Source organism: Nanorana parkeri, unplaced genomic scaffold, assembly GCF_000935625.1.
Source record: "Nanorana parkeri isolate BGI_ZX_2015 unplaced genomic scaffold, ASM93562v1 scaffold380, whole genome shotgun sequence".
Taxonomy (NCBI): domain Eukaryota; kingdom Metazoa; phylum Chordata; class Amphibia; order Anura; family Dicroglossidae; genus Nanorana; species Nanorana parkeri.
The window spans coordinates 1,015,345-1,039,622 of NW_017306648.1; the positions used below are offsets into that span (position 1 = coordinate 1,015,345).

General features: G+C 42.3%; 1 protein-coding gene across 1 annotated transcript in view; it reads right to left on the bottom strand.

The window, feature by feature from the left end:
- Positions 1-2,757: 2,757 nt before the first annotated feature.
- Positions 2,758-24,278, bottom strand: part of PTPN18 (protein tyrosine phosphatase, non-receptor type 18) — a 46,267-nt gene continuing 24,746 nt past the window's right edge. Inside the window, exons 8-16 of the mRNA XM_018559156.1 lie at positions 22,194-22,336; positions 20,246-20,312; positions 17,168-17,245; positions 14,674-14,763; positions 13,054-13,139; positions 8,999-9,339; positions 5,270-5,337; positions 2,979-3,006; positions 2,758-2,837 (exon numbers count right to left, since the gene is read on the bottom strand). Coding sequence (XP_018414658.1) covers positions 2,758-2,837; positions 2,979-3,006; positions 5,270-5,337; positions 8,999-9,339; positions 13,054-13,139; positions 14,674-14,763; positions 17,168-17,245; positions 20,246-20,312; positions 22,194-22,336 — 981 coding nt within the window. The remainder of the gene's footprint in view (positions 2,838-2,978; positions 3,007-5,269; positions 5,338-8,998; positions 9,340-13,053; positions 13,140-14,673; positions 14,764-17,167; positions 17,246-20,245; positions 20,313-22,193; positions 22,337-24,278) is intronic.

Here is a 24,278-nt window from a genome sequence, read left to right on the forward strand (position 1 = left end):
GGATGGGGTTTGGGGGGGGTGGGGGGGGGGAGTAGGGAGTTAAAGGTAGAACAGAGTTGGTGGGGACTGGATAAAAGGGTGTTGATGAGTGTGATGAAATAGATCCGTTTGGCTGTGTGGAGGAAGGTACTGTATTTTTGGAGGGCAGATTTATATTGTGTAAAGTCTTGCAGGGATTTGGATTTCTTTCTTTGTCTTCTAGCTTCATCTGTCTGCCAAGGCTGTAGTGGACGGGACCTGATTCTGTGAGTGGTGAGAGGGGCAAGTGCATGCTTCCTTGACCAATGAAGCTGAGAAGGAATGGCCACTCAGGAAAGTTAGGATTTGTGCAGATGGATTTTGCCAGGCAGGCAATCTGGCTGGAAAGGTTATGGAGGTAGTCATATGATTTATGTTAAAAGGGAGAAAATAGATCATGGGATTACATGCCTAGGTCATTATACAGCACTGAAAGGGATCGGTAGCGGCATCTTTTCTAGAAAAAGTAAGGACATTACCTATTCATCTAGACTAGAGAATGAGCTACAGCAACTTGGTTTGAAAAGTTGCACTAATATTTCTAAAGTCTGTGAACATACTGTGGTTTCCACAAGTTCCAATAGTCATTAGCTTCCTGTGAAATCTTATCCTGTGCAAATTACATTCCATGCACCCAGGGAGTTTTAATTGTGCCTGTAAAACTTGATAATACTTGCCTGACCTGTGAGGTTGGTTAAATATTTTCTCTGCTCACTCTCAGTGCATACTATTAGGGCGCATCTGACCTTCAAATATTGTAATAGTGCTTCACAAGTTAGTACCTTTGCTATGATTCATCTGTTCACATTCCTTTTACTGACTTTGCCAAATTCCAAAAAGGTTTATGCATGCTGTATGATAACCCTGCCCTTCTTGATTGGGAGATGAGATAGTTCTCTCCTACAATTCCTCTGCAACTTCAGGCCCTACAAGCACCTGTAGCCGCATTTCTTTGCGAACACAGAGGGAAAGGACACATCTCAGAACTGTTTGCATGCAAATAATACTTGTTGCTGGCACTGGGCTACCACATTCAGAGCAAGCAATGCTGATGCCGAAACTAACCACAGTAGCAGCTGCGTGGGCATTGTGGGACCAGTAAAAATGTACCTTCTACATACGTATACACAACTGTGCAGATAGAACTGATAATGTGGTGGCTATCTGCCATATAACCATTAACTGAAGAAAAAGTCTACTTTTTATTGCATAAGCATGCACGTGCTATATTATAATTGAATTATGTTAATAATCAGCTTTCCATTTCAATCTGTAGCTGGCTATGACTTTTTAACACAGAAGAAGATTGATATTTCTCTTCCCTGCCCCCACAGCAACAATACTCTGTGCAACAAGCTACCTGGAATTCTCATCTTCCTGTTAATGTGAACGGCTCATTGTTTTTCCTAGAAGTCTGAACAGACTTCCCCTGTTGTATCCCTTTCAATAGGTGTTTCATCTTTGTAACTTGTAAGGAGCCCGCATGAGCAAAGGGATGAAGGGATGTCAGAGTTGCATCTTTTCTTATTGCAACACTCAAAAATGTGATTGTAGTGAAGTTATATAAAAGACATGTGGCCCCTCCAAATTCCAAGAAAAGTATACTATGGGTGCAAAAACCTAAAAACATTGAGTTCTCTGCTTTCACACAGTGGCGTAGTGGTTAGTGCTTCTGCCTTGCAGCACTGGGGGTGTTTGCATGTTCTCCCTGTGCTTGCGTGGGTTTCCTCCGGGTACTCTGGTTTCCTCCCACACTCCAAAGACATGCTGGTAGGTTATTGGCTCCTCTCTAAGTTGGCCCTCTATGCATGCATGTGAGATAGGGACCTTAGATTGTAAGCTCCTTGAGGGTAGGGACTGATGTAAATGTGTAATTATGTAAAGTGCTGCGTAAATTGTCGGTGCTATATAAATAACTATAATAATAATACACATCAGGTGTATTATAAACTAGTGCATCACTCATTTTGAGCTTGCTCACACAGGGCTTGGGAACAAAGTGCCTGGTAGCTAAGTGGCGTTAAAAAATTGGCGTTGGACTGTTTGGGATATATTGAGTGCTTGATTTTTTGAATACTTGTTGTCTCCCTTCCTTTTTAGACCCTTTTTTAGTACCCCCTTTCACATCAGAGTCCCTCTTTGCATCAGGAGCCCCCCTTTATATTAGGACATAAGGTGTCCCCTCTGTTCACATCAGAGTTGCCCCCTCTCACACTAGGAGCCCTCTTAAAGGAGAACTATGGGGTAAGTCTTTTCCCCATAGTTCTCCTTAGGGTAACGGGAGGACACAAACTAGCGTCCTCCCGTCACCTTAGGCTCAGTATACCGCGAGCTGTAGCTGAGACGCAGCAGCTGAAGCGGATCCCGACAATTGTGCCGGGATCCACCCAGCTGCGTGACTGACAGCTGGCTCTGCCTATCGAAAAGCAGAGCCAGCTGTACCCGCCCCCTCCCTCCCTCGTCCGTTCCGCCAGTCAGTGCTGGCGGATGGGAGCGGGGAGGGGGGAATCCAGCCGCTCCCCTGTCACGGCAGAGAACCGTGACAGGATCGAGAGGTGAGCGAATGGCGGTATGTGTTCGCTCACCTCCCGATCTACTGAGCCGACCTGTGACAGTCTCATTGTCACAGGTCGGCTAGAACTATGAGGTAAGTGAAAAGCACTCACCTCTTAGTTCTCCTTTAACATTAGAAGCCCTCCTTCACATTAGAGCCCCCCGCTTTCACATGAGAAGCCCTCTTCACATGAAAGGCATGACGCTTTGTGAACATTTCGAGGCTACCCTGAGCAAGACAGAAGTAGCCCTTGAGAACAGCTGATCTAGAGAACATAAGCAAGTGTAAAGATCTGCCATAAACTTTTCTAAAGTCTGACCTAGAAGGGTTTGTTTTTATTTTAAACTAACAAAACTCCACTTTTCTTTACATGCCAAATTCCCCTTTAAACCACCCAGACACTTACCTTTGCGGTCCGGAATTACTGCATAGGTCTGAAACAAAAGAGACTTAGTGTCACGGGATGGACAAGTAATCTCCACAGACTACATTTATAAATAAGGGCAGGCTGAGACTATGCAATATCTGTGCTCTGTGAAAACAACACAATTGAGTTAAAGTAATATTAAACGATCAAACTTTTTTCAAGAATGAATCCAGATCAAGCAAATGTAAAGCATTGCTTTAAATTCTTGTACAGTAACTATGTTTCCAAAAACAGCTGACTCCAACTCTCTCAGCTCCGCTTCTCTGATCTGCCAAGTACAAGATCACAAGGGACAGAGCAGTCTCTAATAGCTCTCATCTACTAGCATAGAGAAGGAAGATGGAGTGGGGAGCAGGGAAGAGGGGAATGGCATGCATTGCTGTGCCTGTGTGATTGTGGAGACACACACAGCTTACTAGCACACACAAGGATGGCTCCATAGGACCCTGCCAGGCAAAGGAGCCACCCTAAAACTGGATATCAGGGGGAGTGCTCTGGACACCAACAAGAAGCAGCATCCTTTTGTGATTGTGATTTCATCAGCATTTGAAATAGTCTAAAAACCTTATGACTTTAATATCACTTTAAATAAGGAATCCAATTATTTGCTATGGGCATCCACTCCACATTAGTTTAGTTTCCATAATTTATCCCTGACGGTTTCGGTGTTGTCATAGTTAGGCTGATCATATTTCCTTGAGCCAAAAACGGGACATTGGGATGGCAAAAACTGGACGGTTTTAATATTCAATATTCATGAAAAAGATGACAAAAGTTTTATGACAATATAGTAGATGTGTACTGCATAAAGAATTATTATGCTGTTTTGGAGTCGGAGGCAATGAGCCTCTGAACTCGAAACTGCTCATTGGTAAAAAAAATGTGTGGCGCGTCCATAGACACACATGCACGCATATAAACAATGGGAGCGCCGCAATCTTAGTGCAAGAGAGTGGTGTGTCTTCTTACGTAATGTTAGATGCACCACGGTGGCGGCGCACATACAACAAATGACTATATGCCAGAATATATAGTCATTTGTACATTCCGGTATACGGTCATTCGGATTCGGATAAACTGCCAAATTGACAGAAATAAGTTGATTTGGCAGTTTGTCTAAATCCAAATACACATCTCAACAATCAACAATTATTCTTCAGTGACAGAACTCATACAATGCATTCTTTCTGCACCTTTCCCCCTTCCTTTACTGTGTCATATCCTTCCATTGTGTCAGTCTGAGGAGCAGAGAACTAGGCCATTAACCTTGAGATTTCTTAACACTCTGGAGCACTGCCCTGCTGATGTAAAAGCTCTGCTGTTGGTCATATAAAATAGCTGCCTTAAGTCCCCGCCAGTGCCTATTCTTCCTCCGCGGCAGCACAGGCTGGGAGGAAGCTATGTATAGGCGCAAAGTGCCCCCTGTGCGTCTTTACGTAACTTCCTCCCAGTCAGTGTTGCTGCGGAGGAAGAATGAGCGCCGGTGGAGACTTCCTAGGAGTGTGCTCTGTGTGCCTCCTTAATGAGCTGGCCGCACAAATGTATAAGTTAGGGCCGGCCGCAGTTGCTGTCTTCTTAACATTTATATCAATGCGGCCGGCTGGTCTCATTAAGAAGACGCAGAGACAGGAAAATGGGACAAAATTGATTTTTTTTTTAAACGATGGGACAGGGGAAAAACAAAGAAATAATGTTACTGTCCTGTTTAAAACGGGACATATGGTCAGCCTAGTTATAGTCCATATGGTAATGCTACTGCGGAATTCTGACAGTCTATTAAGTGCAGTAAGAACAATTCTTATTACCCACAGCAACTAATGGCTAGAATAGATTTTTGCCAACATTCTTTATTAGCAACATGTAGACAATGATATTCTATACGAATATCAATTCTTGCGGTTGATAAAAGCAATGCTCTACCAGTTTGAAATCACATTGTAAAGAGCTTTGAGACATGGAGAGCTCCCCCATTCGTGTTAACACTCTTCTATTGTGTCCTTTGTTTGAAGGCCACAACTTCATGCTAAAAGATGAAAAGCTCATTATTCAGTGACATTTATTTACAAAAGATAGTTAATATGGGTTATTATGTGGACTTCAGTGATCACTGGGTCTGCTTCTTCAAACTCTTTGAAAAGAGTACAGCTCTTGTTGAACATAGACAATAGACCCTTCTGCATTGTACAAAATAAACAAAGAATCTGATTGGTTGTATGGGCTATACCAAGAGGAGAAACGCAAACAGTATACGGTCTTGCTCAGATACTTACATTTGGTGTATTTTGGCTCCATTTGTTGTCTCCCTTCGCATTATGGAATGATGGCGTCTTTTTAGGGACTGCGATGGGAAGAAAGTCATTGTGTATTAATCCCATTACGAATTCTACCTGCTATGTTCTGGTAAATGTTGTATTTAAAGGAGCTGGCACAAACAGCTGCCGGGTAGGAGGTAAAAATTGAAACAAAATAAAGCACACCTACAGCCCTAGAACAAGCACATCTACAGTCACCGAAACAACAGGTACACTTAAAATCACGGAACATCAGACACATCTATAGCAATAGAAGAACAGGCAGACACCTAACAGTAGATGCACATAGAGTAACAGAACAAAAGACACATATAGGGACATAAAACAACAGCTATGGCTGCAGCCAGACTAGTACACAGTACAACAAATACATCTACTGAGACACTTCCAGCCACAGCGCAAAAAAACAACTACAATTGCAGGGCAAGCCACATAGGAGCAATGGTTACATTTATAAGGAAATTCCCCATGTGTTCTCTGGAATGTATCTCTTTTCACTAGGATGTATTTATTTCCTATGATCCCCAGCTCTACGTAGTGGCCATAATGCAGTATTTTCCCAACTCGCTACTACCCATAATATTGGAAGAATATTCAACCAGAAAATGAAAGTGAAAATAGCCTTAGACCCCGTTCAAACCACGGTATATTTTAAGCGTGCACAAATGTGCATGCTTCAATGCGAATTCATGATATATGCACAAATGCAAAACGCATTTGTGTTGCCATTACTGTGTTATGGCACTCCAAACACGGCCGAGTAAAGTGCGATTTTTGTTCTCGCACACAAAAAACATGAAAGACATGTCACCAAATTTGCGATATACTTCTTTCCCGCAGTGGGGGCACATCCAGAGACCTAATGGAGATCACTGGGGATGCATCCCAAACACAGGAAACAAAGTCTCGCAAACATGCAGGAACACGGGTTCCCGTGCTGCGTCTCCCCACTACGCCCCAAAGTGAATGGGACCTTAAGAACATTCAACTTTTCCCATTCTCGCAACAGCCAGTTAATTCACACAGAATCAATATACAAGCAACTTTGCTGGAGGAATAGCAATACAATTTCTTTTTATCAATAGACCCCTTTAACTTTAGGATTTGGGGCCTAGGTGAAGCATGTAGGCTTTCAGGGTTAAACATTTCCTTTTGTTCCCTTCCAGGTGTGATACATTTGCGTTTCAGAGATTAATTTACTTGTGTCAAAACCCCTTGCAACCAAAAGTACTGTACAGACATACATACATACATCCAGAGAACACCACACACCTAGAGAAAAAAGAACCCAGATTTAGTCACACGTAGAGACAAACAGTAGAAACATTGTTTTATTAACGAACAGCAAACAGACAAAAATACAGAATAAAACAGACATATCCCCCCGCTGCCCCATAAGCACGAACCAGACATTACACATATTAAATATTATTTTTCTATAAATATATATATATATCCGACTGCACAAAAAGAAAAAAGTAAACTGAAAGCGCCCCGCGCTTCTCTGTTCTGCATCTATGGGTTCCTTGTATTTACAGTTTTAGTAAATAAATTAGAAAGGTCGATAACGATAGCTAGATATGGGATATATCTAAATTGCCAGCTTAAAGTGAAAATTACAGTAGTTTCAGTTAGCTTATATTTTGAGACTTTAATGCAGTGTTAAAGGAGAACTATTAGATGAGTGATTTCCACTCACCTCATAGTTCTAAGCCGACCTGTGACAATGAGACTGTCACAGGTCGGCTCAGTAGATCGGGAGGTGAGGGAACACATACTGGGTTCCCTCACCTCTCGATCCTGTCACGGCTCTCTGCCGTGACAGGGGGAGGGGTTGGATTCCCCTCTCCCCGCTCCGATCTGCCAGCGCTGACTGGCGGAACGGACGGGGGAGGGGGTGGGTACAGCTGGCTCTGTCTCTAGGTAGGCAGAGCCAGCTGTCACTCACGCAGCTGGGCGGATCCCGTCATCTAAGTCGGGATCCGCTCCAGGTGCGGCGTCTCAGTATACCGCGAGCTGTAGCTCGCGGTATACTGAGCTTAGGGTAACGGGAGGACGCTAGTTTGTGTAGGAGAACTATGGGGAAAAACACTGACCCCATAGTTCTCCTTTAACCTTAAACATTTTTACAAGCATGGTTTTGGTACTGCATTAAATAAAGCTGTGTAAATTGGCCACTAGAGTGAGCTGTTGGTGGTCAGTGCAAATACTCTCTCTTCCTTAAAGTGGACCTTGCAGTCATAACTGTTTTATCTGTTAGCCATTCCTCATACAATCGTTAGGTGTAGGCAAAGAAAACCAACAAATTAAAAGGTTACCTACCTTAGACCCCAGCTTCCAGCCTGTTCACCTAAGCAAGCATGACATCACTCAGTCTTTCAGAAGCCACCTGGGAAACCTGAGAATGCACTCCTGCACTGTACCTAGGTGAATGAGCTGATAGCCATGATCTAAGCTAAACAACTTGTTTTGAATGCAAGGTCTGCTTTAGCAGATAAATAAGACAGGGAGTACATTGAGGTTCAGTCAACTTGCACTGTGAAAAGGAACAGTATAGAACAACCATTGTATAGCCTTGCAAAGCAGGAAGCAGAGCCTACCTATGTAAGAACCACACAATGTAATAAGCCTCTGTGCACATATATATGGTAATTACATTAAAAACGATAAACTATACAATTTTTTTTTTTTAACAGCACATTCTGATAATATTGTTTTTAGCAAGTTGTTTCCTATATCATATTTATCTAAAATATATTTGGGAGAGCAGTGGGTAGGTGCAGAGCCGGATTAAGAGCATCATGGGCCTGGTGCTCTTGGTCAGTCTGATGGGAAGCAGCAGAGGCGACTCTCTAATTAGACAGCCGCTCGTTCCTCGCTGTGGCCCCAGCAAGTAGCCGCCTAATATGCCTGATTAGAGAGCCAACGGCGCCTCTGCCCGATTGTGTTCAGCGCAGCTGGCCCAGATTGCCTACGGGCATACCAAGGCCATCCGGGTCGGCCGGGTTTAATTTCAGTGGTGGGCCTAAAGCATAGCACTCCAATAGCCTCTATATTAATCAAGCCCTGGGTAAGCGCTCCACTTTTTCTCTGAAAGCAGAAAATCTCTCCAATTTTAGTGAGGTCAGTTTAATGATGCACAACTTTGATCACTGAAAATAGTTACGGCATCTTCTACATTTGCTCTTTGCCTTATTCAATATACTTGTTAGGGTACACAGCAGAAACACAGGACCGTTTCTGCAAAAACAGATGCAAGATACTTGCAGAAATCACTGCTCAACTTTGGACCATTTAAAAATAAGAACTGTGTAATTTCAGGGGATAGAAAAGATATTTAATATAGAAGGTGCAATGAAAGTTGTTTAGCCATAGCAACCATTCACAAGTTCACTTAGAAAAATGAGTGGCAGCATTTGATTGGTTGTTATGGGTATCGCCTCAAATAATAAATAAGGCCTGTAGTACATTCAACATCCACTCATATTTACAATACACATACTGTTTATAAAGTGTAGGCAGGAAGGAAGCACTCCTAATGTCTCGCGACCTTGGACCATCCATCATTCAGTAATGGCACCAGACAAAATTCTCACTCCATTTCCCCGGGTAAAAAGCAGCAAAAAGAGCGAATTCCCCCAGGAAGGAGGCCTAATATAGTAAACCTGCTCCTGCCTACTTGTTTACCTGCACTGGAAGTGTTGACCTCACTATAAGAATTAGATGTAGCCTCTGGAGGACCTGGCATGCCAGCTAAAACATAAGAGGCAGAGACTGGCGAGACTGTGGTTGGACTGTGGGATGTCCTGTTGGGTTTATGAGCCACAGTGCTGTACAGCTGGTCCGCAGGCTTAGAGACCATTGTGCGTCTGACATTATCATACTGGTGGTGAGATGAGGTTGGCATCTTGTTCTCGGAGGTGATAGGTAGACTTTTATGACCAGAGGAGACTGTTTGAGCTTGAGACCTCTTTTGCACCACTGCGTACGTATCATTCATGTCTGAGTTGCCCAGCGGGAGGGACATACTATACGAGAGAAAAGAGAACAACACAGTGAGTTTTGCAGCATTTACATGTCTAAGCAATTATATAACAATCTTTATTTCACCCATTTAGTCTTCACAAGCCATTTTATTCATCAAACTTACAATGAACATTTCCTGTCATTATTTGCCAAAACATGAATTGCTATCGTGTGGTTTTTACAATGATTTAATTAGAAAGTTTGCTATATGTAACATTAGTTGTATTTATGAAGCAGTTAAAGAGACCCTGTCACAAGACAATGTATTTAAAAAATCTTCCCTTTAATGTAAATTTATGGTATATTATACATGTTATGTACCGGTAAAAGCCTCCTTTGTTTAAACATTCAAAAGGCCAGAGACTTCTGCTGGCTGCCACAATCTTGGATGTGATGTCAGATTCAGTGCTGTCACTCCAGTGACACTCTATAGCAGGGGTGGCAAACTCAAATTCATCGGGGGCCGCATCAGCAGTATGGTTACCCTCAAAGGGCCGGTTGTATAGGACTATGCATCTACTCTTTATTATCATAAATAGTTGCCTCTGCATTCAGTTGCTTTTTTTTTTTCAACATTTTCTGTGAGGGTGTCACAAGGGACAGGAAGTGAGAAAAGTTCCCCATTGGAGTCACTAACAAAAGCAAAACCTGAAAGAAATGGTAACTCTTCTCTCTCTGTACAAAAGTAAAAAACATTTGGCTAGAGTTAGATTTTTTTCACCATTAATTTCTACATAAATTGCCAGAACTGACTGCTCAGTGGGCCTATTATGGCTTGAGCAGTATCTGTGTGTGTGATCCCGGGGTGCTGTAATGTATGTGACCAGCCCCGGGTGATGTATAATGGGGTGAAAGCAATGTTCTGTGTGAGGTGCTGGGCCAGCCTGCATGTTCTATAGGAGTTCTGCACTGAGTGGAGTGCGAATGGATGATGGACTCGATCGGGGAGAAGGAGACACAACAGCACAAAGTACCTTTAATCCCCACCATGTTGCACCCGACTCTTTCTGTTTACACTTCCAGCTTCCTGACACCCAGCCTGGCACCGGAAACAGGAAAAGCCGCTGTCGCACGCCTCTGATTGGACCGCGACCTCTGCCCGTCGTCAGGATTGGCCAGGTCTTCCCGTCACTTACAGCAAAGCACCAGCTGGTTGGCAGGGCCCGTCTCCCCGCCCTCTCTATGCTGTTGCTGCGAGAGCCGGGCAGATTATCGGATGCTGCAAGCTAACTGGTCATCGCCAGGTTCGTAGCAGGGGTGGGCGCGTTCTGATTGGATAATGCACGCTGTGCTGAGCCGCTATTGGTCGATTCGCTGTCAGTCAAGGAGGCAAAGCACTAAGGCGATTTGTGTCAGGGGTTCACAGGATGAAAGTGCGGGCCACATTACAAGGTCCGGTGGGCCGGATTCGGCCCGCGGGCCTTGTGTTTGCCACCCCTGCTCTATAGTATGCCTCTTGCCTCCTTACTTGGCAGCTACATAAATGTTTATGTAGAGAGACAAGGGGAGGAGTAGCTAGGCCAGCACAGACGGTAATTAGACACTCCATGAAATGCATGTAGGAAGGGAGCTGTGCTAAGAAATGGGCACTTTTTAGAGAGTCAATTTGCTAGCTTGCTCAGAGGCACACTGCAAGTAAAAAAAAAAAAAAAAATAACGAAAGGGAAAAATGCTGCAGGTAAGCATACTTAGAAAATACTAAAAAGATTTTTTGGCACGTTACCTGCATTTTCTTAAGTTGGTGATGGGTTCCTATTAAGGTTACATAAACCTTGTAACATCTGCAACCAATGATAATCATGGTCATCAAAGGACCATTGTGAGAGAACAATTTTTGGGCCTGTCTATCCGCATTGTGCCCAAGGACAAACACCTCTTTACTGTGTATAGGGCGATACAGATGAAAACATGTGCTCTAAACTTTTTCATGGTTCATAATACGCAACTGAGGTCAGACAGGTATAGCCACCTCACTTCCAGTACAAGTGGCATCAGTGAGAGAAGTATTGTGCATGCCTTAGTGCTGATCGAGCAGGGAGAAGGAAGTGCATTCTGTTAATGCATCATAAAGACTACCTGCAGCATCAGACCTGCTGTAGAAATGAGCAGTGCCCAGGTCAACATGACAGCGGACCCACATCTAGTATAAATGGACCACTAAATCCTAGCGGGTCTCTGTGCAGCTCCACAGTCTGAACTAATGGTATGTCTTTAAACTAAGGCAAATACATAGGGCAAATACAAGCATGCCCAGTGTGAATCCCATCCAATGCACATTTTTAATTACGTAACTTTATCTGAGCAGCCACAAGACAGCTGAGAGCTGGAAAAAAAAGGCTTGCTAAAAGGATAGTAAGGAAATGTTTGGTCAGCAAAATGTATTTGCCTTCCTTTGCAGGACATGGAGGACTTTAATCTCTGAGTGTTGCAAATTAGCCAAGTAGGTGCTTTTTGTTTTCAATAAGAAAAATACTTTATAAATGGTCAGCAATATAATCAATAGCTGTAAAGAAGAGAAGAAAGCAGTAACCCACTATAGCCAATGAAGATGAGCTTGTACAATGTAGCTAGAAAAACAAAAACTGAGCTGTGATTGTCTGTTTTGGAAAAAATGCACATTATTGCTCAATGGAGAGCAATTAAAAGGACCACAAAAGATTTAAAAAAAAAGGTTACATAAAAATGACTACTGATACCATGCAAAGTAGCAACACATGACAAGTGGTAGCGTTGCCCTGAAGGATTACAAGGCAGGACATCTACATGTACAGAAGTTAAAACTTAAAAATACATTTAAGTACCTTAACTATTAACAATAATGTATGTTATTTGTGTATCACTTGGCTGTAGATCTTTAAATCATCTCTGAATTTGTGCGGACAGTGTCCTTCCTTCTGTTCCCCATGGTCCGTGTGTGTTAAGTATCCACCGCTCCAAGCTCACTCCTGTGATAGACTACAATCTCAATACAAATTAGTAAACTAAACATGAGATTGTAGTCCATCACGGGAGTGAGCTTTCAGCGGAGACTACTTTACAACACACACAGGGACCATGGGGAACAAAAGTAGCCCCCCTCCAGAAGGAAGCACAATGTCAGCACCAATTCAGAGATGATTTGAGGATCTACAGCCGAGTGATACACATACTGTATAAGATACATTTTTGTTAATAGTTAAGGTACTTTAATACATTCTTCAGATTGAACTCCTGAGTTTAGTGTCACTTTAAAATAAAATAATATTGATATAACAGCTAAAGTCTGAATATGATTAGCAGCTTTGTAATAATTTGTATTAATAGTTAAGGTACTTGAATGCATTTTTAAAGATTTAACTACTTAGTTTAGTGTCACCTTAAAAACAATGTCCAGCCATCTCCTGTGGGTGATATTACTATTTTACTATACTTCCTAATCAGTCACTCAGCCAGAAAACCTTTAAAGCGGGAGGCACAAACTGATATAGAAGCACTTCTTTTCAGAAGCACGACTAAGGCAGTAATAAAAACCTGACAGAAGTTAAAAACAATAACAATTTATAGCAATGAAAACCTTACCCTTTCTCAGTCTGTCCAAAACACCTATACATACAAATGCTTTGGCTGGAGTTCCAATTTAAGAGACACTGACATTTCGATGTTGGTATAAAACACTAAAAACATTTTTAAGGTAAGGGAAACAGATATGGTTCCCCATTTCTGCACGGACTACTCACCATGAACTGAGCTCCTTCCTGTACTGGGCCTGGGCACGAGGAATTTTCAGCTGAGGTGCCACATCGTCATAATAAGGTACTTTATTCTGTAGGATGAGAGAGAGACACACACAGAACGAGCGGATGAGCTAGTGTTATAACCTCATCTGTGAATAAATCAGGAAGTCCCTGTTCCTGTTTTCACTGCTAAATACAAAATATTTAACCCTCTTCTGTCTGCAAGGGGTTCATTATATAAAACAGAGATGAACGTAGGGTGCTGTAACCTAAGGCAAACAATCAGAACTTCCTGGATCACAATACTGCAATATTATTCTTTTTGTTTTATTACAGAGAAATTAAAACGAGAATCCTGATGGGTTGCAAAGGTAAAGTGATCAAATTTGTAGCCTGTTTTTAGGCTAGACATAGACAGAAAAAAATCTGGTTTGTAAGATAAGATCATTTCTCCAAGGAAGACCAAGGAATCTGGGCCACTTGCAGGGAGGTTTTTAAAAAGCTAAAAAATTCCTAGTACAATAGGGTCTACTGTGTACTTAACCCTCCCCAAATCATATGAGGAGTTAAAAAATCAGTTTAAGTATCACAAACTGTACTCAAAACAGTGTTTTTTGCTTGCTGTCTTGGAAGTGCCCCTTCCACATGCTCGTCCCTTATAGTCCTGTATTAATTGGTTATCTTCTGTGAATACATTTTATTGTGAACAATATCTTAATTGATAACAGTGATCAAACGTTATAGAAATAGTCAAGAAACTTTTCAAATGCAGAAGATGGCATAAAAGAAGAAGTGAAAAAACCTGAGCAAAGGCAAATAACTGTCAGGGTTAAGTTAGTAACTATATTTATTTCAGTTTCAGTAGATTTTAACTGATGTATCGTTTCCTTTGCAAGAAAAAATGAACAAAAAAAACTCCCTTTACGCAGTCGTGGAAATCAAACACTTTTGCAAATATCACTTATCACCCTTTTCCTTCTACTACTGTCACCTGAGAATAGTCCTGGAATGGTCAGTTCTAATATCCTGGAAGTCTTCTACAGACACCTAGATTTGTCATTATCTTTTATCCAACTATACCATATTATATTAAAATACATTTTACCTTAACAAATACCTGTTTAAGCATGATTATTGCAAAAGCTTAGACAATAAAGACACTACATATTCATTAAATGTAACTTAAAAGAAACGTTTATCAGGTTTATCAGAATTTAGATGCATGGAGATTTCAAGGGACAATTCTCCAAAGCCTGTAATTCGGTTACTAGGGACAGTTTGAAATTATGTACTGGACAGCAATGGTGAACAAGGAATTGATTCATGAAAAGAGGTGCCAAGCATGCTTTCTTTAATGCCTTTATTCCCCCAGGCCCTTAGGGCATTCTATGTCTATTGGGTCAGTCAATTTAGCCACTAATGAAGTTCACAAAAAAATAATTTAATGTCAGCAATACATACATGGCTCCAACTTTTTTATACCTATCAATAATGGCACCAATTCCTTAACAAATGCTATCTATACTATAGTATCCACATGGAAAGTGTGACTTGGATATAACAGAATCCTAGAGACAAGAAATAAAACATGAATAACTTCTCTTATCATTTTTGTTCCCTTACCTGCTGCAGGTTTTCATAGTTTTGATTTAAATCATTCAGTTGCTTTTCAAACATCTCAGTAACTGCGTGATACAGGAAATCATACTGCTCCTACAGGAAGAATGTAGATTAGCGACCACAACAAACTGACATTAAAGACAAGACTGAGAGTGAATCACACTTTCAAAAGAGCTGCAGGTACAAACGACTAGTGAACTACTGCTACTACTCAGTAATCACAGCAAGGGAGCTGGAGTCATAAAATTGCTATGTTTATTCTGAGTTTACCATAATCCCTTGAAGCTATATTCAGCAGCCTTGTCACAAGGCTTTTCACAGGATTCCCTCTTAAACTCGCCATACACCTTACAATTATCTGCAGATTTTATGTGGTCAGATGGAAAAGGTGCAACAGATTCCTCCATCTACACTTAACTGTGTGGATGGAGTAATCTCCACCTGGGCCAATCTGTTGCACTTTTTCCATCTGACCACAGAAAATCTGCAGATAATTGTAAGGCGTATGGGCACCTTTAGAAATACAGGGGTAGTGCTGGAAATTAAAATGCACAGTTGCTCTGATTTTGGTTCATTCTGAAAATAAGTCAGGGCATCATAAAAACTACCTGCCACTGAAAATAACAGCAGCCACGGGCATTTAGCGAGTAGTGCAGCCAGATACGTAGATGAATGTTAAAATTAAAAAAGAAATAAAAAAGCAGTTAAGCTACATCCCCTGACTCAGTTTAAACCAACCCTGTTCTTGTCAATGCAGGTAAAAGCAACAGATTATCTTTACTGCCAGCCCCTGCAGCTGTACATACCTACTTTCCCTTTGCTCCCTTGCTGATCCATTCGTTCGCTGGGATCCAAAAGAAATACCCTGTACTTCCAGGTAAGAAGGAGCATATATGACTCACATGTGTTCCTACCACATGACAACACTGTTGCTTGGTGATTGGCTGTTCAGACACCCAGTGCTGTCACATGAGGAGAGAGTTCTCAGACCATAAAGTGGTAATTACCTATGGTGCTATAGCTTCACCCTTGGCAGCAAACGGAGTGGCCAGGGAGCAAAGGGAAGGTGAGTTTTGTACTAAAAGAAGGTGCAAGCTACAATTGCTGACATCTTTCTGAAAATGCCAGTTCCCTGCCTGTTATGCTGACCCCCCTGGCTTCAGTGCTATGTGTCACTGACATTGTATAAGTATGAGCATTAGCATGGTCAAAACTAATGATCTGCATACTTTTTCCCGATCATTGAATCAAAGTCTTGAAAGCAGTGGATCAGTATCACAATTGGGCAATTTACATTTTTCAACGGAGGTAACCAAAGATGGTCTTTATGTTTCTTCCCTGACAGGTTTCCTTTACATGCAAATAGGTTCATGCCTTTGTGTGCATTTTAAAGCTGACCTTTCATTTCATGGACAGCACAGTGGCTGAGTGGTTAGCACTTCTGCCTAGCAGCACGGGGGGTCAGTGGTTCCATTTATGGTCAGGGCGCTATATGCAAAGAGTTTGCATATTCTGGGTACTTTGGTTTCCTCCCACACTCCAAAGACATGCTGGAAGATTAATTGGCTCCTGTCTAAATGTTCCCTGTGTGCCATGGGGACCTTAGATTGTGAGCTCCTTGAGGGCAGGGGCTGAAGTGCTGTATGTAAAGTGCTGTGTAAATTGTCAGCGCTATATACAATACCTTTTATAAATAATGAATGTGCTGGGTCTCTTGAATCACCAGGCAGGCTTGCATTCCAGGAGCCAGAACAGTTCAATCCAGAAGCTCAGAGTAAAAATGTACGCATTGAGCACCCTTCCACTTGGGCCTTGACTACCAACTGGTAACTTAGCTTTGACAGTTTAACACCAGTGCTGATTCACTTTAAAGGGATTGTGCTTTTGCATGTGTTTAATTTATTTTGATCTGACTACAATTATTTTTTAAGTCAGTATTTTAATTCCTCATCAACAGGCTGGGTTCATTTTTAAAATGTTTTCCAGGCTAACCTTACCTTACCCACTTTGCTGAAGAATGCCTGTTAATTATACATCTCAATAGTTCAAGCTCTTATTTAAACAAATAGGAGCTTGAGCTACTGAGATCTGTTCAGACAGCTCTCTGTGGAGTTTTAATCAGACAGATAGAAAGAATAAGAAAGAGCCTGGAAGCAATCAGTTTCTGCTGTGTTCTCTCTTTGGTAAAGCCATAGCCATATGGGAATCCTATTGTCATGGCTGTTCCCTAATGCTAAAGATATCAAATATATGATTAAAAACATAAGAAAACGAAAATAAAATTCACCCACACCCATTATTGTTACACCTTAAAGCAACTCTGTCATAGGGGAATAATGCTGTCAGGTGTAGAGTGCAAGCATCTAGAAGTGAACATACCTTCAGCAGCCCCCAAATCCCCATTGATCTAATTGTTCAAAGCATTTTTATGAACCAGGTAAAAAGATAAACAGAGTAAAAAAGCACAGCTATTTAATGAGGAACATAATTAACACACCTTTGTCTGGATGGCGGATGGTCTTTGGCGCCTCATCTCCATCACAACTTCAAATACACTAAAGTCACTAGGCACTTTCTACAACAAAGAGACACAAGAGGATCTAAATATGCATGCATGCTGAGTCTGTACATCAACTTTGTCTAAATCCCTTCTGTGCAATTTTGATAACAACAGCTTTTTTCTGCTGTCCTTTGACCTGACGCAAGCTCAAACATCTCTGAATAATAGCCATGAAGCTTATTGCATTTTCTGGGTGGTACACCCATCTTTTAAAGCACCACCATTAAATATCTTCTGTTAAAGCTTATCACTGGTCATTTAACTCCTTTTCTTCACCAAACTGTGTTTTATTGCTGGGTTTCAAGAGTCCTTCCTGCAGGACTAAGCTTCATTAAAGGAGAACTATGAGGTGAGTGCTTTTCACTCACCTCATAGTTCTAGCCGACCTGTGACAATGAGACTGTCACAGGTCGGCTCAGTAGATCGGGAGGTGAGCGAACACATACCGGGTTCGCTCGCCTCTCGATCCTGTCATGGCTCTCTGCCGTGACAGGGGGAGGGGCTGGATTCCCCTCTCCCCGCTCCGATCTGCCAGCGCTGACTGGCGGAACGGACAGGGGAGGGGGCGGGTACAGCTGGTTCTGCCTCTAGATAGGCAGAGCCAGCTGTCACTCACGCAGCTGGGCGGATCCCGTCATCTACTTCGGGATCCGCTCCGGCTGCGGCATCTCAGTATACCGCGAGCTGTAGCTCGCGGTATACTGAGCTTAGGGTAACGGGAGGACGCTAGTTTGTGTCCTCCCGTTACCCTAAGGAGAACTATGGGGAAAAACACTGACCCCATAGTTCTCCTTTAATAACTATGAACTTGAGTTTTGCAAAAAAGCTGAGCTCCAGATAACACAATTTAAGGCAGTTATACATTCATTTAAAAAAATATTACATTTATTGTTACATTAAATATGTGTTGTCACTCTATCTATGGAAAGCTTGATGAGAGGAAGAGGTAGCAGAGTGATGGTCTCATCAGCATGGTGATACTTTTGCTTTTCATTGCACGCGTTTGAATACAGCTGCATGCAACATAACTGTTTGTGACCTTTCCAAAATTAAGACACTGCTTTCACCTCCACTTCTTCTTCCTTTGACAATGTTGGGAAAAAAGTAGTTTAATTTTCAAACTAGATGTGGCTGAAACAACATGTCAAAGTTAAAACTGAGAGTGAAACTTGAAAATTGGAAAAATAATTAAATTTTTTAGTCTGCCCACATCTGAGCTGGAAGGCAATGACCACTCCTATGTTGCAGATTTTTTACAACCATCTCTTACAATCATTTTTGGTATCTTTTAGATCCTTGGTTCTCAACTGGGGGGTCATGACTCAAAAGTGGGTCGCGACCCCATGTTCAGTGGATCCCCGCTTTTCTAGGTAATAGGCTCCTCTGCCTCCTCCTAGAGCAGCAATGTCAGTTCGCGTGCCAAGCAGCCATTCAAAATATGCTGCCTGGTGCAGAGTGTCAGCTTTAGGTGGGATGGGATGGGGCTATGGCCGCGAGGGAGCTCCATGCATACGAGCATTACGTACAGTTCCCTCACGTTTCCTATAGAGCTGCCTGGACCGGACTGACGTCACATTCTAGCTCCCGGCACCTCTACAGGGCGCACAAGGGAGCAGTACAAGCAATGCACATATGGATGGAGCTCCGTCACAGTTGAGCAGATTGTGTCTGTGGTTGTGTATGTATGTCAGTGTTTTTGAGGGCCGATTCACACTAGTACAGTGCGTTAATCGCATAGTACCGTGCAATTAACGCACTGTACCATGCAATCCCACCTACCGTGCATTCTGGTGTGGGAGGTGTGTTGGGTTGCCATTCATTTGAATGGTACCCCAAATGCACCTCCCACCACAGCTCGTAAGCCCGCACTGGAACACTCAGTACTCTAATTCCATGCATTACATTGCAGTGGGACTTGGGTCACGACTTAATGACCAAGGACAAAAGTGGGTCCTGAGGTTACACAGGTTGAGAACCACTGTTTTAGATGATTTAGGACACTGTAGTGTATGAACAAAAGGACCTGAAAAGGAGCACGCTAAAAGTGAAAGGACTGTTGCTCAGAGCTGCTAGCTTGGCCTTTTGTGTCTACCTTTGGAAAGCAATAGCTCTTCCGTGAAGCTTAAGAAAGGTCAAGCAAACATGTAAAGTGCTGGCGGCCTCAGAGCTGGCTGCACCCTATAGGTTATTGGCTGGTTTTGACAGTGGGGAGGAAGGGGGGCAGTGGACATTGCTGGTGCACAGCAGCAAGCAGTCAAGGGCAGAGCAGTTCCGCTTAAAGTGACACTAAACCCAGGAGTTAAATCTTAAAAATACATTCAAGTACACTATGAACAAAAATGTATGTTATTTACTACAAATTAGTAAACTAAACATGAGATTGTAGTCCATCACTGAAGCGAGCTTGGAGTGGTGGCTACTTTACAACACACACAGGGACCATGGGGAACAAAAGTAGCCACCCTCCAGAAGGAAGAACAGTGTCAGCACCAATTCAGAGATGATTGAAAGATCTACAGCCGAGTAATACACAAATAAGATACATTTTTATTAATAGTTAAGGTACTTGAATGCATTTTTAAGACATACCTCCTGAGTTTAGTCACTTTATTCTCGTACTCAGGGACCATTATCAAACCAGGTTTTGGAAATCTGGAGGTAGCAGCACAGATATTTTAAATAATCAGATTGTAAGTAATTGGCGGTGTGGTTAACGGAATGATTTTAAAGTCCCAGTCGCAGCACTTTAGATGTAAGCTAGCTGCTTACTGCTGTGTGTCTCAATCATATTTTACAATTTCCCCACTAACAATTAGCATAATATTCTGTACAACATGCATCTGTAATATGCTGTGTAAGGCCTGACTCATCACAGGCCTAGCTTTGAAAATAGCCATTAATTACCCCACCCTTCAGCTTTGCCTGCAACACAGTATTTATTGTTATAAATCAGTAAGAAAACTCTTTGCTGCCCTCTAGAAGAGCAGCGAGGTTAGTGCAGTCCCCGCAGGTCACCTGTTTGTGTAGTAAACATTGGATGTATTCCACGGTACAGATCACCCCGGTCCGTCCACATCCTGCACTGCATGGGAGACACAAAGACACATTACACTCAGTAACCATCCAACATGCAGAAAACACTTAAATATAACCCTGCAATTCCCCTTTGTAGCAACCTTGTCTGGTGGCATTCGGGGATTCATTATTTCTTTAGATTAGAGAGGTCTCTAGGGAAATTCATCCTCATTAGCTAACTTTGTGATCATTGTAAAATTTGGGGGTTTTCTCCCAGTAACTCCTCGATGTAATATGTGATTACAGGGTCTTTTAAATGTCGGACTGAGTCTCAATTAAAGAGAACCAGTGATGACTGGGCTCATGCACGGCTATGGATAGTCATTCTTAATGCAGCCTACCCAAGCAGCTTAGTTACTTTCCTTCTCCCTCCTTCTGCACTGTTCAGCCTCAAAGCCCCTTGGAAGCTACAAGTCAGTAAAGTTGTAGCTCACAAGGGCCTATGGGACTCCCTGTGTGACAGTTATTGGCCCAGGGCTCGCACATGAAGTAAGTCACAGGCTTCTTCATACCCAGAAGTATCAGGTAATTCCTTCGGCTCCCAGAACTGAACAGAGCAGTAGAGGAGCAAAGTAAAGGTAAGTGTATTCTACTGGGAGTGGGAGGATTAAAGCAAACCTGTTGCTTTTCTTTGCATTAGATTTACTTCCATATTCAACAGAACTATTTATGTCTGAAGATAACTCATGAGCTAAGATTCCGAACTGAAAGGCCTGTGAACTGCATCTCATGCTTATAACACAAAATGTCTCCTAGCTCCGGAGTGTACATAAAAGTATGAAAGAAACACCCTGTAGTTAGGTCTAAACTACATGGTCATTTTTTTAAAACTCAGCTGTGCTTCTAAAAGTGCCTGCAAGTAACTAGTGAGAGCATCACTCACTGATGAAATATATGGCTCCCTATGAGGTAAGCTACACAGCTGTAGCATGTAATAGCATACAGTAGAAATTATTGTGCATTATCCCACGGTGCTCAACCTGAGTGTGATGTATCCCTATATGCTACTGTGTAGCTTACATCCAAAAAAAGAATGTGCTCCACAAGTGAATAATTGCTATTCTTACTGATAAATGACAGCCAATTGCAGTGTCAGATTTCAGAAACTAAAAATATGTCTATGTAATGGGAAAGATCATTTTAGGACTATTTTATGCTGTTACGTATACTTAGAAACTGGGTGACAGCATGTTATATTAACATGTCCAATTATTTGTGAGGCCAGGCCTGGTGTGACCTCTCACTTTCAGCTTCAGTGACATCTTAAAACACAGCTGTAATAACGTCAAGTGGATCTGTAGCAGACCCAAAAAAGATTTACACTGGTAGATTATAGACATTTCTATTGCTGAAAAACCTAACCTAAACTGATAACAAGCTGCAGCCACACCCTTCCACACTGCACAATCCTTACCTGTTACTTGCTCCTTGAACTAGCACCATGTTTCCTGAAAACTACTGCTGCCCAGGGATGACACCTGTGGGGTAAACCTGCACACGCACACACCTTACTTCCATGCCTGTGCATGTCAATGAAGACATGAATGTCTTGCGAGATTAAGAATGACAGGGAAGCGACAGCTTCTGCACAGCATTCAGAGCTCCTCTGAGGCATCTCAAAGATGCCCAGAAAGAAAAAGCAGAATGCATGCTCAACCCAGGGGGGCCCTGACAGGAAAATGAATAGAGAAAATGGAGAAGAGAACATTTTTTACAAGATGAACATTTCCTGTTTCAAAAGAAATGTTACAAAATACAAATACAGCTAATTAGGTAACTTTAGTATCTGAGCTGTGCTTCTAAAAGTGTCTGCATTAAACTGCAAACAAACATTTTCACTTGGCTTCACATTTTGCCCTGGCTGCAGCTCTTGTAGAACTGCTCTCACCTGCAGTGCACACAGATCGGGGCGCTGTGCTGTCCTTGATGTTGACGCACCAGTTTGATCATCTCAAGGAAGCAGGAGTAAGAGTCTGGAATCCCACGATCAGGCCATGCGATATACTGAAAGTGACCAATCTCCCGTACTTCCTACAGAGAAAGTAGAGAAAGCAGCAGTCTTAGAATATGACCTTTTCCAGTGGTTTGGTAGAGTGTCTGTACTAAAAATGAATATTCTTCCAAGGCTATTGTATTTATTTCAGGCAATACCTATTGAGCTACATAGGTCTTATCGCAATAGACTGGAAGTAGAATTTTATAAATTTATTTGGAAGGATAAACACCCTAGACTAGCCTGGCCTTTGTTGAAAGCCCCCAAGGCCTGTGGAGGTTTGGACAAACCTGACCTTCATAGGTATTGTGTCGCTTCCCAGCTCACTAGAAATATTAGCTGGCACATACATGGTAACTCTAAGCTGTGGATAAGTATTGAGCAGGGATGGTCACCTTTACCACTGTCCTTGATAAACTGGTTCCCAGATAAGAATAGGCGAGGTAGCCTTCATAGTCACTCGTTGATTGGGGCTTCTATAGTGAAGTTCTCTTGCTTACGTAATCAAAACATATTTTCCACTGCAGACATTCCTCTGACTCCACTGAAGAGTGATCCTGACTTTCCCACTGGTAACCCAATTTCTGAGTCACTGGACTTCTGTGAGTTCCTTGGCTGCGATGCTCTTTTCAAGGAGCAAAAGTTTCTGAGTAAAGCAGATCACTCTGTGCCGCAAAGGCTCTATTCCTTGGTGGACATACCTCCACTCAAGGCACCATTTGATGGACTCCAAATGACAGGTGAATTTTGCTAGATTACTTAACCCCCTCAAGAAGGCGTGTGCAGGAAAAGGACCAGGCAGACACTTAATATTATGGCTATATACACTCTTGAATGAAGGTCAAAATGCCCATTTGGCTGTGCTTCAGTAATAATGGGAAAGAGCGCTGGTATAGGACCCCTGATTGCATCTCTATGTTTGTCCCAGGGGCCTCACCTCACTGTTTTCGCGGTTGTTTATCCAAGGGTACTCTTTTTCACATTTGGTGGCAATGCCCGAGAGTGCAGAGATTGTGGATTCGGGTGTACAATTTGCTGAGAACTATTTTCAACTGTTCCTTTACCCGGAGTCCTTGGGAGGCTCTGCTGGGAAGGCCAGTTACTCAGCTGCTTTTGTTTTTCTGGCTACCCGTCAGATGGCTTGGAAACAATCAACCCTGAATTTCCTGGAGGTTAAGCAAAGAGTCATAAGCATAATGGTGCACGAAAAACTCACGGCTATCTTATCTTATTCTCATTCCTCCTATTTGAAGACCTGGTCCCAGTGGCTGGAATATGTCAGCCCGCTTAATCTTGACCATACGCAGCTTTCCCTATAGTTGGGCACTTTTGGTAAGTTGCCTGCTGTATCCCGCCAGCCCCTGTACAGTCGCTCTTTTCTTCTTCTCTTCATTCCCTCTTATGCTGCTCTTTCTCTGTTCTTTCTCTTCCTGCCCCCACTCAATTTTAGTGGCTATCTGTGTTCATTTAGGGGCCGTAGTAGTTGAACCATTGCACTTTTGTTTAGCCTTCATGTGATTCTTTTGGGTATAATGTTGGTGCCGTAATGGCACTGACCCTGTTGGTTATTACTGTTGTATTTTTGCACATTACTTTGTCTGATTATGTTCATGTGTTGTTCTTTGGGGGGTTTTTTTTATTCATTAAAATTCTTTGGAAAAATAAAAATGGGAAAGAGAGCTGGGGATTTGCATGTTGGAAGTGGCTTGGCAAAACATGTGTATAGGAGTTCATAAAATATCAGTGAGTAGCCAAGTACAAGAGACTAATTACAAGATGTTTACGTTTTGATACAGAACCCCCTAAACCCTTCATGTGATTAATCCAAGTATACTTTAGGTATGTTGGAGGTGTCAGTAAGCCAAGGGTACGTTGTCCCATATCTTCTGGCACTTTACTCAAGCCTTTTTGGAGGCAAATTCATGACTTGATCTCTCAAATCACAAGAGTAACTGTATGGTTTGCCCTGGAAATGTACAC